General features: G+C 54.0%; 1 protein-coding gene across 2 annotated transcripts; it reads left to right on the top strand.

The window, feature by feature from the left end:
* The first annotated feature begins 362 nt into the window (after positions 1-362).
* On the top strand, positions 363-11,144 carry CCL17 (C-C motif chemokine ligand 17). Of its 2 annotated transcripts, none has more exons than XM_003263098.3 (4): positions 363-426; positions 8,944-9,072; positions 10,134-10,251; positions 10,847-11,144. In XM_003263098.3, the coding sequence occupies exons 1-4, from the start codon at positions 402-404 to the stop codon at positions 10,941-10,943; spliced, it is 369 nt and encodes a 122-aa protein (XP_003263146.1). In that variant the 5' UTR covers positions 363-401; the 3' UTR covers positions 10,944-11,144. The 2 variants fall into 2 exon arrangements, with proteins under 2 accessions (XP_003263146.1, XP_012360337.1); XM_012504883.1 differs by having other exon boundaries at positions 397-426; positions 8,941-9,072; positions 10,847-11,143.
* The last annotated feature ends 3,302 nt before the right edge of the window (positions 11,145-14,446 follow it).

The raw sequence follows: 14,446 nt of genomic DNA, 5'->3' as shown, positions 1-14,446 counted from the left end.
TGGGGGCGAGAGGAAGAGGCGTCAGGGATAGCGCCCAGGTTTCTGGCCCTAGTAACCGGAAGGAAGGGGCTGGCAGAGAAGGAGGAGAGAGCAGGTGTAGGGGTGGGTGGGAATCAGGAATTCAGCTTCGGACTTGGGGGTTGGAGCTGCCTATTTGGCATGGCGAGTAGGCAGCTGGACTTAGAAGGAGGCTGGAGTTTGCGAGAGAAACTTGGGAGTGGCTGGCATATAGATGATATTTAAAGTCAGAAACATGTACTATTTGCCAGATATATGCAGTAAGGCAGTTGATGCACACCAAAGCCTTCTAATGTAATTATTGTTATTATTTTCATTTTGCAGCTGTAGAAACTGAGGCTCAGAGAGAAGTGACTTTGAGCTCACAGTGTCACCACCTGCTGATGGGAGAGCTGAATTCAAAACCAGGTGACCTGACCTAGAGTCTTTGCTCCTAACCCCACCACTGTGAGGTGACCCCCTCGCTGGATCTTTCATGGCATGTCTTAGAGGAAGGTGGATGGACTTTGGATCGAGGGAAGATAATCGATACACGAAGGGGACAGGAGTTTGGAAGCAGCAAACAAAGTCACAAAGTGAGGGGACGCACAGGCCCTCAAGGAAGCTGAATGTTGGGGAGCAGAGAGATGAAACTGAATAGGAAGGAGGGGCTAGATGGAAGGTACAGCTTCAAGATTGGCCTGAAAAGTTTTGACTGGATGGGGAAGGAAGCAGGGAGCCATTGATGGTTTTGGAGGAAAGGGGCATTATATGGTCAGGGCAGCCCTTGTGAAAGATCCAACACATGTGGGCATGCAACTGATGAGGGAGGTGTCAGGAGAGACCAGAGAGGAGGAAACAGGCCCAGAAGTTGTTGAGATTCTCTGGGTGTGAAGGATGAGGGCTGAGCCAGTGGAGATGAGGAGGAAGTGAGGAAGCCAAGCTCCCACTGAAGACAGTGCTGAGCAGAGTCTCTGCCTGATGTAATGTGGGGGATGGAGGCGAGGAATGAGTCGAGGGCAAAGTTTCAGACTGGGGGGCAGGTGGGGAGATGGGAAACAATGCTGGCTTGAACAGAAAAAAGGGAGGCTGGTGTGAGAGGGAACTCACACCAGTGGTGTGAAGGTTTTGCCCTTCTGGTACTTGGGGCTGAGTGAACCATAGCAGGACCGACTTCTGCTTCCCAGCAGCTCACAGGTTAGTGTGGGGGACAGAACTGCACAGAGCTGGCCAGGCTGCAAGGCAGAGAGAGCTGAGGGTTGCCACAGAAAGATGGGCCGGAAGGAGGAGTGTCCAGGTGGGCGTGTCTGATTGGTTACTGGTCAGGGCTGGAGACAGAGATTTAAGAAGTATTTATCCAGAGGTAGAATATCTGGGGTAGATGATGTCAGGGAGGAAGAGAAGGTTGCTTGAGGCAAAAACAAAGTCTAGGACAGAGGCCCAGGCTTGCTCCTGCCACCAGCTACCTCTATACCCATGAAGTAGTTTTTTTTTTTTTTTTATGGAATCTTGCTCTTTTGCCCAGGCTGGAGCACAGTGCCACAGTCATGGCTCCATCATGCACCACCATGATGGGCTAATTTTCATTTTATTTTTTTTGTAGAGACAGAGTCTCACTATGTTGCCCAGGCTGGTCTCAGACTCCTGGGCTCAAGCAATCTTCCCACCTCAGCCTCCCAAAGTGCTGGGATTACAGTGGACCAGTTGTTTAAACTGCTCTGGTCAGTTCCTAATTTTCTCATCTGTAGAAACTAATAGTTCTTACTCCCTGAAGCTGTTGTGAGGACAAAGTAAACAAATAGACTTAACTGCTGAGACTCCCCTGCCCCAACACCCACCCCAGCCTATAGTGAGAGCTCAGGGACATTTCTGAGAAGAGGAGCTCACAGGGAGCCCAGGGAAGAACCATGTCCCAAATCCCAGTGGGAGGAGCATGAAGAAGGGAGGTAGGTTCCCAGGGATGACAAGGCAATTCCCTGAGCCAGCTGGAGACCAGGAACTTTACAGACTTCATCTCAGTCAGTTTTCCAGGCCATACCATGAGGGAGTGTCTATCATCACACCCATTTCACAGATGAGAAAAGTGAAGTTCATAAAATTGCTGTTGGTCACACAACCAGGAACAAGTAGAAGAGTGACTGGGACTCAGGGCTGTAGGTAATGATTCCAGAGCCTCTGCTGGTAATCACTGCCCCACACTGCCCAATGTAAGGCAATGGGAGGTTCAGGGAGTGGCTGGAGGGGATCAAGAGGCTCAGTGAGAGCACCTTTCCTAGAGCATCAGACCTGGAAGCCACATTGCTGAGGATTAATTAAATCACAAGTGGGCAGAGAGGAAGTGGTAGAGGGAAGTACAGACCACACAGCGGAGCAGTTTGGTCATGAATGAAAGGAGAAATGGGAAGGCAGCATGCGAGTGTGTTGAGGTCAAGGGGAGGTCTTTACGGAAGTGGAGAGACAGGATCATGTTGTCAGCAGAGGGAAAGGGGGTCATGGGATTGGAGACAGTAAAGAGCTAGAAGATGGCAGCACAACTGAGGGAAGGAGGCCCCTCTGGGATGAATAAAGGTTGAGATCCAAGCCACAGTTGAAGCAATTTAGGTTTGGCAAAAAATGGCCACAACCACAAGGAAGTTGTAAACTAGATGGGGGAGGAGTCAGGGTGTCCTTGGTTAGATTCCTCTGCTTTATCCATGACAGAAGGATTCGGGTGTGTCTCATGAAATGATAGTACACACTGGTTTAAAAACAATTTGGATGAAGGAGGCCCTGGGATAGAATATAAGTTGAGCCCATGTTGTAGTTCAGAATCTCTAAGTGACCATCCATCTATCCATGCATTCATGCATGTATATATCCATTCATCATCTATCAAGCCATGCATCCATCCTTCTATTCATCCATCCAACCACACATCCATCTATCTATCCATACGTCTACACATACACCCACCCATCCACCAGTCCATCCATCTGCTCACCCATCCAGTTTCATGCATCCATCCATCATCCATCAACCCATTCATCCATCCTTCCATCCGTCCATCCATCTGTCATCCATCCATCCATCCATCCATCCACCTATTCATTCATCCATTCATGTATCCATCCATTCATCCATCCATCTGTCCATCCATTCATTCATTCATCTACCATCCATCCATTTATTCTTTTATCATCCATCTACACATCCATCTACCTGTCCGTTCATCCATTCATCTACCCATCCATCTATCTATTTATTCTTTCACCATCCATCCACACATCCATCCATCCATCCATCCCATCCATCCATCCATCTACCCATCCATTTATCCATTCATCTACCCATCCATCTATCCATCCATTCATCCATCCATCTATCCATCCATTCATCTACCCATCCATCTATTTATTCTTTGACCATCCATCCACCAATCCATCTATCCATCATCCATACACACATCCACCCATCCATTTATCTACCATCCATCCATCCATCCATTCTTTCATCCACCTTCCAGCCACTCATCCATCCATCACTCATCCACACTTCCATCCATCATCCATCCACCATCTATCCATTCACTCAATTTACCCATCCATATCCATTCACCCATTCATTCATTCACCCATCCATACAACCACTCACGTATTTATACATTCAGTAAACATATATATTTTTTGAGACAGGGTCTCACTCTGTCGCCCAGGCTGGAGTGCAGTGGTACAATCATGGCTCACTGCAGCCTCAACCTTCCTGATGTAGGTGATCCTCCCTACTCGGCCTCCAGAGTAGCTGGGACAGGTGCACACTGTAACACCTGACTATTTTTTTTTTTTTGAGATGGAGTCTCGCTCTGTTGCCCAGAATGGGGTGCAGTGGTGCGATCTCGGCTCACTGCAATCTCCGCCTCCTGGGTTCAAGCGATTCTCCTGCCTCAGCCTCCCGAGTAGCTGGGATTACAGGCACATGCCACCACACCTAGCTAATTTTTTTTTTGTATTTTTAGTAGAGAGGGGGTTTCACCATGTTGGCCAGGATGGTCTCGATCTCCTGACCTTATGATCCGCCTGCCTCGGCCTCCCAAAGTGCTGGGATTACTGGTGTGAGCCACTGCACCTGGTCATTTTTTTGCATTTTTTGTAGAGACAGGGTTTCACCATATTGCCCAGGCTTGTCTTGAACTCCTGGGCTCAAGTGATCCACCTGCCTCTGCCTCCCAAACTATTGGAATTACAGGTGTGAGCCACCACACTGGCCTAATAAACGTATTTTATTGAGCACCCACTAAGGCGCTAAGTCCTGGAGAGATAAGTTGGAACACAAAAGAGATCCTTCAAGGATTTTACAGTCTTTTGTGTGAGTCCCAACAAATAAACTAGCAATCACAATACAATATGAAGACAGCCAAGATGAGGGAAGTCAATGAACTCTGGGGACATAGAGGAAAGAAGGGAGTAAGGGTCCAAGCTGCGCTCTAAAATGAGAGTAGGAGTGAAAGGAAGTGAGACGGGGGAACAGGAAAGAATGTTCCAGACAGGAAGAACAGCATGTACGAAGGCTTGGGCATCAGTAAAGGCCCGGCATTTTCAAGGAACTGAAAGAAGGTCCACGTGGCTGGGACAAAGTGATGTGGTGGGTGATGGAGCTGGAGGAAAAAGTTGAGCCTGGAGAAGTAGGCAGAAATGTGGGCTTTGTCCTGAGAGTAATGGGAAGGCATTGAAGGATTTCAAGAGGGGAGAGCCTTGCTCAGACTTGTGTTTTGGAGATCACTGGGCTTTTGAGAGGAAGGTGGACTGGACCAGGAAGGCCTGGAAGCTGGGGCATGAGTTCAAGGCTGTGGTCCAGCAGAGAGATGGAGGAGGAGAAGGAGACGGATTCAGGACGCATGCAGGTAGCTAACTAACACACTTTGCTGATGGACTGGATGTGAGCAGTGAGGGAGAGCCCAGGGACAGAGATGACCCTTGGGTTTCTAACCTGAGGAACCAAGAGGACACCCTGTCAAGAATGACAGACACATCAATGGGCACGTCAAGCCTTTGGGACAGGGGATTGGGGCCTATTTTGGGGTCAGGGGTGGAAATACCATTTGGGACCCTCACATCTCAGCTGAGCTGGCCCTGATCCCTGATTCCCGGCCCCCTGGGCAGGGCAGGACGAATCCAGTTTCAGCTGTCAGCGATGGAGATGAGTAAACAAATGCTCAATCCTTACTGAGCTGCTCCGGGAGACCCCGGGCAAGTCACTGCCCTGATGAGACTCAGGTGACACTGGTGTGACCAGGATGACACTTCTGCCTAGCTGCCCCCTCCTGGTCAGCCACAGCTGTCAAATGCAACTGAAGATGATGAAGAGCTGCGGCCCCAGCAGCCTGGCTGCTCTGTGACTGAGAGCATCCTGGTTCCGCCCGCTGCCTCGGGGACAGGCTTCTCCACGAGCCTGGGCAGAGCCTGGGGTTGGAGCAGGAACCTTCCTTCCCTGTCTTTCAGGGAGAAGGACCCCATATCTGCTTGGCCCAGTGCCCTCTGGCCAAAGCCGAGTTGGGTGTTGCAGCAGCCCCTGGGGCAAGGGCTGCAGGTGCCTGGGTGGTGTGCCTGGCCATTTAGTCAGAGGCATTGAGTCAAGGAGTTACCACAGCCGCTCCTCCCACTCAGATCCAATTACCCTTCACACTCTCCTAATAGGCCTAACAGTGTCTGGCCTGCTTCCCTGCCATGGCCCTTTCCCTTCCTCTGGCCACAGCACTCTCTCCCCTGCTGCCCCTCCACAAAGCTCTGCCTCACTGCCACCTCCTCCAGGGAGCATTCCTGATTGCCCTAACAGACCTCCAGGTCCCAGAGTCCTCACAGCAGCATAAAGATCTCTCAGGATGCTTCTCACAGGCCCAGACTTCAGGATATTGTGTCTGGAAGGTCCCTTGGCATCCATCTCATAGCCTGAGAGAACTGAGGAGGAATAAACTCGGTTAATCCCTGGAGAGGAAACCACCTCAAAAATGTCCCCGGTCCCCACCGCCTCCCAAAGAAGACTGAGGCACACTGGGCCCTTTGCGTCCATCTTGCCTTCCCTTCCTTCAGTCCTGTGTTTACTCGGTCGGGTGACACTGAAGGTTCACTGCATGCCAGGCACCATGCTTGGCACTGGGGATGCCCATGGCGCGGGGCAAGGTAGACACAGCCTGTCCTCATGTGACTGGCTCTCAGCCTTGCATTTAGGCAGTGCCCCATGCCAGGGTTTCACGCTGTTGCCCTAATTTATCTCTGCACATTCCCCTCTCTAAACTTTTGCGCCCTACAGCCACCTCTTTCAGGCAGCCTTCCACAAATTCTGGCCAGAGGCAGCCTCTCCCCAGTCTGTGCCCCGAAGCCCTTTAATCTCACCTGCATGTCCCTATGAGGGGTCAGGCCCTGTTCCCCTGCCCTTACCCACTGTGAAACCCCACAACAGCAGGGCCTGGCCTCTGTCCGCCCTGTAGCCCTGGGCACAGCCCCAAGAGGCTCAGCTGCCCCTGCCAGCCAGGCAGCCTGCACTAGCCTTGAGCTTAACCAGAACCTTCCTAGTCCAGAACCTTCCACTGCTACTTTCATGATTTATTCCCCAGAACAAACAGGGGAATTTGGGTCCTTCTGGAGAAAGCTCCGAGTCTGTGGGAAAGCAAAGAGGACTCAGAACCCACCGGGGAGTTTCCCCAGCAGTAGGGACTGCAGCCGCTTCATCATTAATCAGGCTGCTCACTGGGTCACAGCTGTCCCTTCCAGTTGTGTAGCACAGAAGAGCATGTGGTGGCCTCTGCGGCAAGTGGAGCCCCCACAAGAGAGCAGAGCACATGGAGGGCAGCGAGGGCAGGAGGGGTGGTTGGCAGAGGTGCCCCTTCCTGCCTCTTCCCAGGACCCAGGCCTGGCCCTGCACCTGTGGGCTCAGGCTCTGTCTCCGGGTCAGGGCTGCCCTGTGCCTGCACACCTTCCCCTGCCCAGCATGGCCTCCTTTGCAGGGGGACTCTGCAGGGAGCTACTCTGAGGCTGCCCTTCCCTTTCTCTGGGATGTTGGCACCAAGGAGGTGCCCAGGCAGGAAGAGCAGGCTTCCCTCCCCCTCCTCTGCACGTGCAAATGGAAGCCAGCCCTGGGCACAGGAAGGGTGGCTGGGGGCAAAGAACCCATCTGGACTGTGGCTTGAGGAGGGGGCAGGGTCAGGGTGTCTGGCAGCTGAGGCGACCCCCAGAGAAGCAGAGAAATGTTGGTGCGAGGCCCACCAAGGTGGACCCCATCATCCTGAGATCCACCGTTTTGGCAGGGCTCTGTGGGACAGACCAAACTTCCCTGTATAGGTAATGAGATTGAGGTCCAGAGAGGGCCTGTGAGCCGCCTGAGGTCACATAAAGGATGCTGCCCACAGAAAGATTCTGCCATGGGCAGGGAAGCCCCACTCCCAGGTGCGGAAGCAGCCACAGGCTCCCAGGCCACCCTTGTTGAGGGGTGGGGAGAGGAGCGCCTGAGGCTCCTCCGAGGTCGAGGGTCTTTGGTTTCCTCTCATAGGATCCCTGCCCTTCTACCTAAGGACTGATGAGGTTAGCTCTGAGCGATGCTCCGGTAGTGTGGGGTTTCCACAGGTATCCCCAGAATCTAAAAACAAGAAACAGAAACCTCATGACAAATAGCAGCTGTTGCAGTTATCATGACAGTTAGTGAAAAACTTAGTAATGATTCAGTGATTAACACAGGGTGGATTGTGAGAGGGTGGAAGGCACCTGTGCCATGTTTTGGAGGGGCAGTGCTGTCATTTTGAGTTGGCCCTGGTCATGCAGGGACAGGATGAAGCCAGGCCAAGGTCCCCCATGTCACAATCAGAGTCCAGGTGCTGCCCTGCCTGGAGCCGCCCTTCCCTGGTGCTGCCCACCTGAAGGCCACGGGACTCTCATCCTACTGTAGGGATGCCCGTGCTCTGGCTCCTGGGAGCCCCAACAGGGTGACCGGTAATTTCCTTGGGTGGCCAGGGGCCTGACCCGCATACAGTGATGCTGTGACCTGGGGCTGAGACGCTGGAGTCACAGAGAAGCCAGTTCACCAACTTTATCAACCTCCCTATTATTGCAATTCTTGTTTTATTCCTGCCCCCACCGGAAAGTGGACTTGCGTTCTGTCATCTGCCCTGCAATGAGCTGGGGTGCCTGGAAAGTCAGCTCAGGGCCTGGCTCAGGCTGGACCCTGACCAGGTGTCCAGTACTGACTCTGGGACACAGCTCTGCTGGAAGTGAGAAGCAGCATCTCCCACTGACCCCTTCGTTCTGTTCTGTATCTTAGTGTAAGGCATCCCATTTAGGGGAACGTGGTTTCCTGAGCTATTTGGACTGAATGGTGATCGAAGCGCCACTGGGCTCTTGCCTCCTGCGGTCAGGGCCTCACCTGGGATGGGATACCAACCAAAGCTGCTCTGTGCCCTGGCTGGGCCTCAGCTTCTCCGAGGCAGATAAAGCATGGACCTCCCTGCAGAGTGATGCCCATGTGCCCATGCCCGGCAGCCAGGGTGGCCCTGGCAGCACCCTGAAGCTCACTCATGGTCCAGGAGAAGAGATCTGCTTGGTTTCTGCTTGGTTGACTTCCCAACACTTCCATCTACCCCCCGCTCAAGCCACCATGCATGAAGGATGCTCTCTAGCCACAGAGAGATGAACCCAGCTGTGCATGGAGGCTTTTCAATTCTAATAGAGGAACCAAGAAATGTCCCCTTTGAAAGGAGAAGTGTGTCACTGCCATGGGCTTCAGACACATGTACCCCACCTCTGTCTCTAGTTGAGTGCCCATTCTCTGGAAATCCACAAACATTCCAAGAGCTGGACTTCTCCTGAATTATCTCAAATTCTTCGAACTTCACTGGTCTAGGGAAGGATGTGAGGAGGTGACAGAAGGCGGGGCAAGACCCCCAAAGAGGTTAAATAGGTCACTGCCACCCTCGACTCTCAGCAGGGTGTCTCCCTGAGCAGAGGGACCTGCACACAGAGACTCCCTCCTGGGCTCCTGGCAGCATGGCCCCACTGAAGATGCTGGCCCTGGTCACCCTCCTCCTGGGGGCTTCTCTGCAGCACATCCACGCAGGTGAGAGCAGGGGACAGGTGGCCAGGGGCAGGCACTGGGAGGACAGGAGTTGGGGGCATGAAGACCACCGCAGCAACATACATCTTTGTGTATTATTTACACCCCACCTACTCCCACAAAAGACATGAAAAGCCCATAGCACTAGGATTTTGAGGGAAACAAGCAGAGAAAAATGTTGATGATGACGATGCCCCAGTTCTTGCGGGTGGGCTTGGTGAGGACCAAGGCGAGCACATCTTGGGCTGCAATGGCTGTGAGGTGGGGGCTGTGGCTGTAGTTGTGCAATGGAAAACGAACAATTCTCAAAATTGTTTATTAGCTTCTGTTTTATTAACAGGTTTTATGTACAATGAGGGAATCAGCATAAAGATATGAGAATTGTTTCCAAGAGCATGTAAAAAGGGATTCTTTTTTTTTTCTTTTGAGACGGAGTCTCGCTCTGTCACCCAGGCTGGAGTGCAATGGTGCAATCTCGGCTCACTGCAACCTCTGCCTCCTCGGTTCAAGCGATTCTCCTGCCTCAGCCTCCCAAATAGCTGGGAATATAAGTGCCCGGCCACCATGCCACCAACGGGTTTTCACCATGTTGGTCAGGCTGGTTTCGAACTCCTGACCTCAGGCCATCCACCCACCTTGGCCTCCCAAAGTGCTGGGATTACAGGCATGAGCCACGGCGTCCAGACTGAAAAAGAGATTCTTATATTAGGTTGGGAAAGGAAAGATGAAATAAGGTTGCCAGGTATAGACATATAGGGACGCACACAGACGCACAGAGACACACACGTAGGCACTCACAGGACACACAGGATCCCCCACAGACACACACAAACATGCATACCCACAAACACACGGCACTCCACAACATACACAGAAGCCTCACACACACCTGTGTACGGTAACACACATACACACACACATACACATAGTGATACACATGCAGTCACCACACACATGCACACATGGACCCACACATGCAGATCTTCCACGAACGCCCCCCAGAGGTCCCCGCAACACATATGCAGACACTCACAGACACCCCTGCCCCGCTCCTCTCCCTGCAGCTCGAGGGACCAATGTGGGCCGGGAGTGCTGCCTGGAGTACTTCAAGGGAGCCATTCCCCTTAGAAAGCTGAAGACGTGGTACCAGACATCTGAGGACTGCTCCAGGGATGCCATCGTGTAAGTCCCCCTGGCTCCACCCCTGCTCCTCAGGGCCAAGCATGGGGACAAGTGCACCCTGGAGCTCCCAGGACGGCCACTGGGGAGCAGGGAAGAGACAGCGGGGCCTTCCTCCCCGACCCCTGCAGGCTCCTTGGGGCAGTTCATGTTCCCCACGCTGTGGGACCCAAAAGGGCCGCAGGCCATGAGGTCCAACCTATCCCTTGATTTGTGGTGAAATCAAGGCCCCAGGAGCGATGAACACCCCCAGGTCACACAGCTGGTCAGGGGCAATGTCACCTCCCCTGGTCACCTCCCCTGGCCTGGGCCTGAGCCCTGCCCACAGTCTCCACGTCCCAGGCTCTAGGCTGTCTGGGGACATGGGCAGGCTGAGGGGTGGGCACAAGGTCCTGCAGCCCTGGCTCCCTGGGAGGGTCGAGATTACTCGGGACAGAGCCTGAAGTCCCAGATCTGCCACCAATGCCCTGTGTGACTGCAGCAATTTCCTGCCCCTCTTGGAGCCTTGGAATCCTGGTCAGCACAGGGCGGGCCGTCCCAGGGACTCTAGGGGCCCTTCCCCCTCTGCCACTCCTGGTAACGTCCTCTTTCTGTGTAGTTTTGTAACTGTCCAGGACAGGGCCATCTGTTCGGACCCCAACAACAAGAGAGTGAAGAATGCAGTTAAATACCTGCAAAGCCTTAACAGGTTTTGAAGCCTCCTCACCCCAGACTCCTGACTGTCTCCCGGGACCACCTGGGACCTCCACCGTTGGTGTCACCGCCCCCACTCTGAGCGCCGGGGTCCAGGGGAGGCCTTGCAAGGACGAAGAAGAGCCACAGTGAAGTAGATCCCATCCCCTTGTCTGAACTGGAGCCATGGGCACAAAGGGCCCAGATTAAAGTCTTTCTCCTCAGTCTGTGTCAGCGTGTCTGTCCCCACAGCACAAGATGCGCTTCCACTCCGGCCTGTCACTCTGGGAGGGTCCTCAGAGAACATCTGGTCCTGCCCTGTGCAGGTCGGAAAGGGAAACTGAGGCTGAGAAGGGCACGTGGCTTTGCAGACCACGTACCAGTGAGGGGAGGCCCTGGTGAGAGGCCCGGGCAGGGGCGGGGTTGGCGGGGTCCTGGGAGGCCGCCGCTGGATTCTCTCCCTACCCACCCCGAGGTCTCCCGGTTTCCCCCCAGGCCAGCTCCTGTTCTTGCCCCACGTGGAGCTGAGGACAAGCTTCCCCGAGGTGCTGGAGTCAATTTCACAGACTGGCCAGGACCCTGCCGCAGGCCACAACAGCTCTGCTCAGTGCTGGAGAGCCCCCTGGCCCAGGGTGGGGGAATCTTGCAGCCCTGTCCTTGCCTCCCCCTGCACTCACTGCAATCCAGCTGGCCCCGGCTCCTCCTGGCTCTGGCTCCCTCTCCCCGCTCAAACTCCAGACCTGCTCCAGGGCGAGGGGGCTCTGTGGGTCCTGGGTCCTGGGTCCTGGCGGGGACCCTGGGTTCTCTGCCTGCAGCTGCCTTCCTAGCCGCCTCCAGGCCCAGGCAGGCGGGCGCCACGCGGCCCTGTGGTTCCTCCTGACTGAAGTGTGATCCCCACCCGGGCCCGGGCTGACCTCCCCCCTAGCTCAGCTACGCCCAGCCTGCCGGAAGCCGGCCCAGCACAAACGCCCACCGACTCGCTCCCCCCAGCTCTTAGGGACTGCCCTGAAGCCGACCCATTCTCCGCGTGGTTCTCTCATTGGTTCGTGTGTGTGTGTGTGTGTGTGGGGGGTGTGTGTGTGTGTGTGTGGCAGTCCCAGTTCCTCCATTAGGTTGAGAGCTCCGTGAGCCACTCCGGGGACCCCGCACCCCTGTGCTTAAAAAGATGGGGACTAGAGGCTCAGGACACCCCACCCCCAGACCCCTCTGCCCATGCCCAGCTAAGGGCTGAGCACAGAAGAGTCGGGGCCTTCGCCTTCTAGTTCTCTCTCACTCTCCCAACCAGCGATGAAGCCATGGCTTCTCTCTGAACACAGTTTGGCGGCAGGGGCGCGGGTCCTTCTCTTCCGAGGACCTTGTGGCGGGCATTGTTTGGTGGGGCTGCGGTTAGAAGGGCAATTTCCAGGCCTGGCTGTTGCCTCCTGCTGCTCCCTTGTGGCCAGTCAGCTCATTGCAGGGCAGATTATAGAACGCAAGTTTACTTTCCAGTAGGGGCACAGCGATAACAAGGTTGATAAAACCAGTGAACTGGCTTGCCTGTGACTCTAGGGTCTCTTCAGCCGCAAGTGGGCTCATCTCCTGTCCTGATGCCGAGGAGGATCCCTTGAACAACTGCCTAAGACCCAGAGTCCTAGGGGTGGCCCAGTCTGAGTTCTTCATGGAAAATTGTCCTCTGAATCCACCGGGTGGAGGAAGGATGATCTAAAAAGGGAGGGAGGCAAGGAGAAGCTCCTAAGACAGCAAAGGCCAGAGACAGCCGGGGTCTGGACCCCTGCACCCTGCAGGCGAGAGCTGGAAGGACTCTCAGAGTGCAATGGCTCCATCTCAGCTCACTGCAACCTCCGCCTCCCAGGTTCAAGCAATTCTCCTGCCTCAGCCTCCTAAGTACCTGGGATTACAGGCGCCTGCCACCACACCTGGCTAATTTTTTTGTATTTTTAGTAGAGACAGGGTTTCACCATGTCGGTCAGGCTGGTCTCGAACTCTTGGCCTTATGTGATCCACTCGCCTTGGCCTCCCAAAGTGCCGAGATTACAGGCATGAGCCACCGCGCCTGGCCTCCAGCAAACTTCGTTTAAAAAAGCAAGACCTTTTTTTTTTCCCTACTGAAATCCTACTCAGAAGCCCGTATTGTAAGCTTAGTTAAGTAGAGCTGCCATGGAGGCCTGTGAGGAGGTGGGGAATTGCCAGAGGGTCCCTGAAAGTGAGATAGGGTGGGGGCGTTGCATAAAGGCAGAGAAGAGGTGGATCCAAGACTGGCAACAAAATGCAGGATTCAGAATCCAAGTATTCACGAGCAGCATCAGGTGAAAGTTGGGGGATGGTGAGATGCAAGAGATAGGACAACTGCCATGTGACCTTAGGGCATTTTAAGGAGGTGTGACCTGGAGACTGCTGTGATTGGAAAGACTGCCAGGAGGGAAAAAGAGGAATGGGCAGGTTCGGGGTGAAAATTGAGGAGGAGCGCCAGACTTACGTTGTTTCTTTCACTAGGTAGGTGCCTCCCCTCCTCCCCGACCCCCCCCCTGCTTTTTTTTTTTTTTTTCAGATGGAGTCTGGCTCTGTCACCCAGGCTGGAGTGCAGTGGTGCGATCTGGCTCACGCAACCTCTGTCTCCGGGGTTCAAGCAATTCTCATGCCTCAGCTTCCCAAGTAGCTGGGATTATAGGTGTGCGCCACCACACCTGGCTGATTTTTGTATTTTTAGAAGAGACAGGGTTTTACTATGTTGGCCAGGCTGGTCTTGAACTCCTGAGCTCAAGTGATCTGCCCACGTCGGCCTCCCAAAGTGCTGGGATTACAAGCGTGAGCCACTATTCTGAAATCTAGTTTTTCTTCGACGCTCAACTCAGTGCTGCCTCCACCGCAGCCAGCCTACTGAACCTCAGCTGTGTGTCCTCCACCTGCACCCAACGCTCACCTCAGTCTAATCCTGACCACACTCTACCCCTTGTAATTGGAGCTGCTTGGGTGATTTACCCAATAAACTCACTGAGCAGGTATTTGGGTCAGGAAACAGTACCAGACTCATTTATGAGGAGGGGAAAAAGCTTCGTACATAGTGTATATTTGATTTATACATTTTCATCAGTGCTGCTCAGGTGAATTCCACAAGGGGCACTAGTGGGGAAAGAGAAATTTCCTGGGGAGCCCTAATAACCGGGCTTGAAGCATATTGCATCTCCAAACGTGGAAATTAGAATTGGGTTGTTTTCCAATGGCCCACCAGAGGGCACTCTGCTCTTAGGAGGAAGTTCTGAGGCGGATGCGCCAGAGTCCCCGACCTCACCAGCCGGACTCCGGCCCCATCGCTGTCCCCAGGGGCTGGGACCAGCCACATCTGGTTGTAGCTGCACTAGGCCTTGGGGCAAGGGTGTCTGTAGCTGGCCAGCTCTCCTCTTGTGGGAACAGAAGCAAAGAAACCGTCAATTACACTGTCTGGGTTTTGCTGGATGAAGAGGAAGAAGGAAGAAACGCTGCTGGGACTAGCAGGGCCACTAGCTCCAGACGCAACCTGGGCAGTGCC

This window comes from Nomascus leucogenys, chromosome 2, assembly GCF_006542625.1.
Source record: "Nomascus leucogenys isolate Asia chromosome 2, Asia_NLE_v1, whole genome shotgun sequence".
Lineage (NCBI taxonomy): Eukaryota > Metazoa > Chordata > Mammalia > Primates > Hylobatidae > Nomascus > Nomascus leucogenys.
This window is presented reverse-complemented; position numbering and strand designations above follow the sequence as displayed.